We start from the raw sequence: 2038 nt of genomic DNA, 5'->3' as shown, positions 1-2038 counted from the left end.
GGCCTCTCCGCACTGCCTGCCTGTTCCTTTTAGAGTTCATTTTAAAATTCTTATGTTTGTTTTTAAATGCTTTCACATTCTTGCCCAACCTTACTTCTTTGAGCTTCTTCATCCTTACCCTGTCTCTCAAGTCAGCTGACCAGCTGCTCCTGAAGGTACCAAGATCCAGGCGGAAACTCATAGGAGGCGGGGCCTTTTCTAATGTCGCTCCAAAATTATGGAATAATTTGCCCTTGCATGTTAGAGGCCCCTTCACTGTACTCTTTTAAATCATGTCTTAAAACCCACTTATTCTTTGTCTTATTCTCAGTGAGACTTAGTTTCTCTTATAATTAAATTAGTTATTTAATTATTTTCCTTTTATTTATATCTTATGTAAATGTATTATATAGTTCCAATGCGCAGTACTTCGTGTCAGCTGTGGTTGTTTTAAAGTGTTTTATAAATAAAGGTGATGATGATGATGATGAGACACAAATCAGAAAAAATAAAAGTAAGAATAGCACTTTTAATTCTTATTCTTACTTTTATTTTTTCATGTCTATTTAAGCGCAATTTATGACAGCATGTTTGCACTGAAGCACCGCAGCAATTTCCTAATGTTGTAAACCTGCTCAACATTTGGCAATAAAACCCTTTCTGATTCTGATTCTGATTCAGTTACTTGTCTTTACAGTTTATTTTGTTCCCAATTTTCTCCTTTTTTAAAAATTGTTTTTCCTACCTCTCAGATGCAGACTATAAAGCTCGTCGTGGTGGGTGATCGTGATTCAGGAAAGCATGAATTGCTCCTGACCTATACAGGCACAGCCTTAAAGGAAGAACACATACCCATAGTGAGTAGGTTTAAATACCACAAATTAAAAAAAAACAAAATACAAACAAGATTTTTCTCTTCAGGAAACTCATGACACAAAAATCTGCAGACATACACCAGACAGATTTCAACTGCTCTTTTGTGTCACACAGGTTGTGATACTTGCAGTAACTGAACTCTACAGGACACTAAAGACAGACAGTACAAACACAGTATTTACAGCACATACATGCAAAACCAATCGAAGTGGTTTGTGTATTGTGTTCTCACAAATACAGTCTGGACCAATTTCTGTTCTGGTGTGTTTAAAAGTAAGTATTCAAGTAAGCGCAGCAGCTGTAAAACACTCCCTGCATCCGCTCACGTCCAGAGCCGAGGTTACCAGGAATGTTGGGATAAGCTGCTTGTTAACATACGTGGCAGAAGCCTGAACGTGAGTAAAGGGGAGTAAAGCAAGACATGGCACATCTGCTTACCTGAACAGCTGCAAACTAATATTCATGAAAGTGCTCAGCTCATTTCATAAATCAGTTTGACTCTGTTTAGTCATGCTGTAACGATTCTGCTGCATTTGCATGTTTACTTATCTTTGTTTATGGCTTGTTTAACTTTTGTTCCCTGTTTTCTCCAGGTGTTTGACAGGTATGCTGTGACAGTGATTATTGGTGGAGAGATATACAGTCTGGAATTAAATGACACTACAGGTAAAAAGTACATCGAAACTCAGTCTATTAAATACAAAAAAAAATCTGTTGTATAATGTCTGTGAAGGTTCTCAGTCCTCTTAGTCAGAATCAGAATCAAAAAGGGTTTTATTGCCAAATGTTGAGCAGATTTACAACATTAGGAAATAGTCTAAGGAGCTTAGAAAGAAACATTCTCAAGGTTTCTTGGGAATGTTTCAACTCTCATCCGAGAAGCTTCTTCAGTTCTAAGTACAATTAGTGGAGAGTCCCAGATTTTAAGCTGTATAGTATGGGAGTGTCTTCAACAGGATCATGGACCTAGACAATGCTATTGGTCCTCTACCTAATCAAACTTTTAAACTTAGACAATATTGTCTCAGTGTTTAACCCATGAAATCTCAGTTGACTTGATTTCCACTGAGCCCTATTCTCATCAGCACCTTTGATGAAGTCACTGGTGAGCAAAAATCTTAGAACGAAAAATCTATTGTAAAATGTCTGTGAAGGTTCTCAGTCATCTTAGTCTAAGGAGCTT

The 2038-nt window shown here is 37.2% G+C and overlaps 1 protein-coding gene across 1 annotated transcript; it reads left to right on the top strand.

Moving 5' to 3' along the window:
• Nucleotides 1–649: 649 nt before the first annotated feature.
• LOC121813963 (cdc42 homolog) lies at nucleotides 650–1521 on the top strand (the record flags this gene model as incomplete). Its single annotated transcript, XM_042217953.1, is given in 2 exon segments — nucleotides 650–836; nucleotides 1449–1521. Coding segments are annotated over 2 exon segments (178 nt in total), but the record flags the coding sequence as incomplete, so codon positions are not given.
• Between the last annotated feature and the right edge of the window lie 517 nt (nucleotides 1522–2038).

The sequence above is a fragment of the Haplochromis burtoni genome, unplaced genomic scaffold, assembly GCF_018398535.1.
Source record: "Haplochromis burtoni strain Fernald_Lab_line unplaced genomic scaffold, NCSU_Asbu1 Contig_4032, whole genome shotgun sequence".
NCBI classification, from domain to species: Eukaryota; Metazoa; Chordata; class Actinopteri; order Cichliformes; family Cichlidae; genus Haplochromis; species Haplochromis burtoni.
This window is presented reverse-complemented; position numbering and strand designations above follow the sequence as displayed.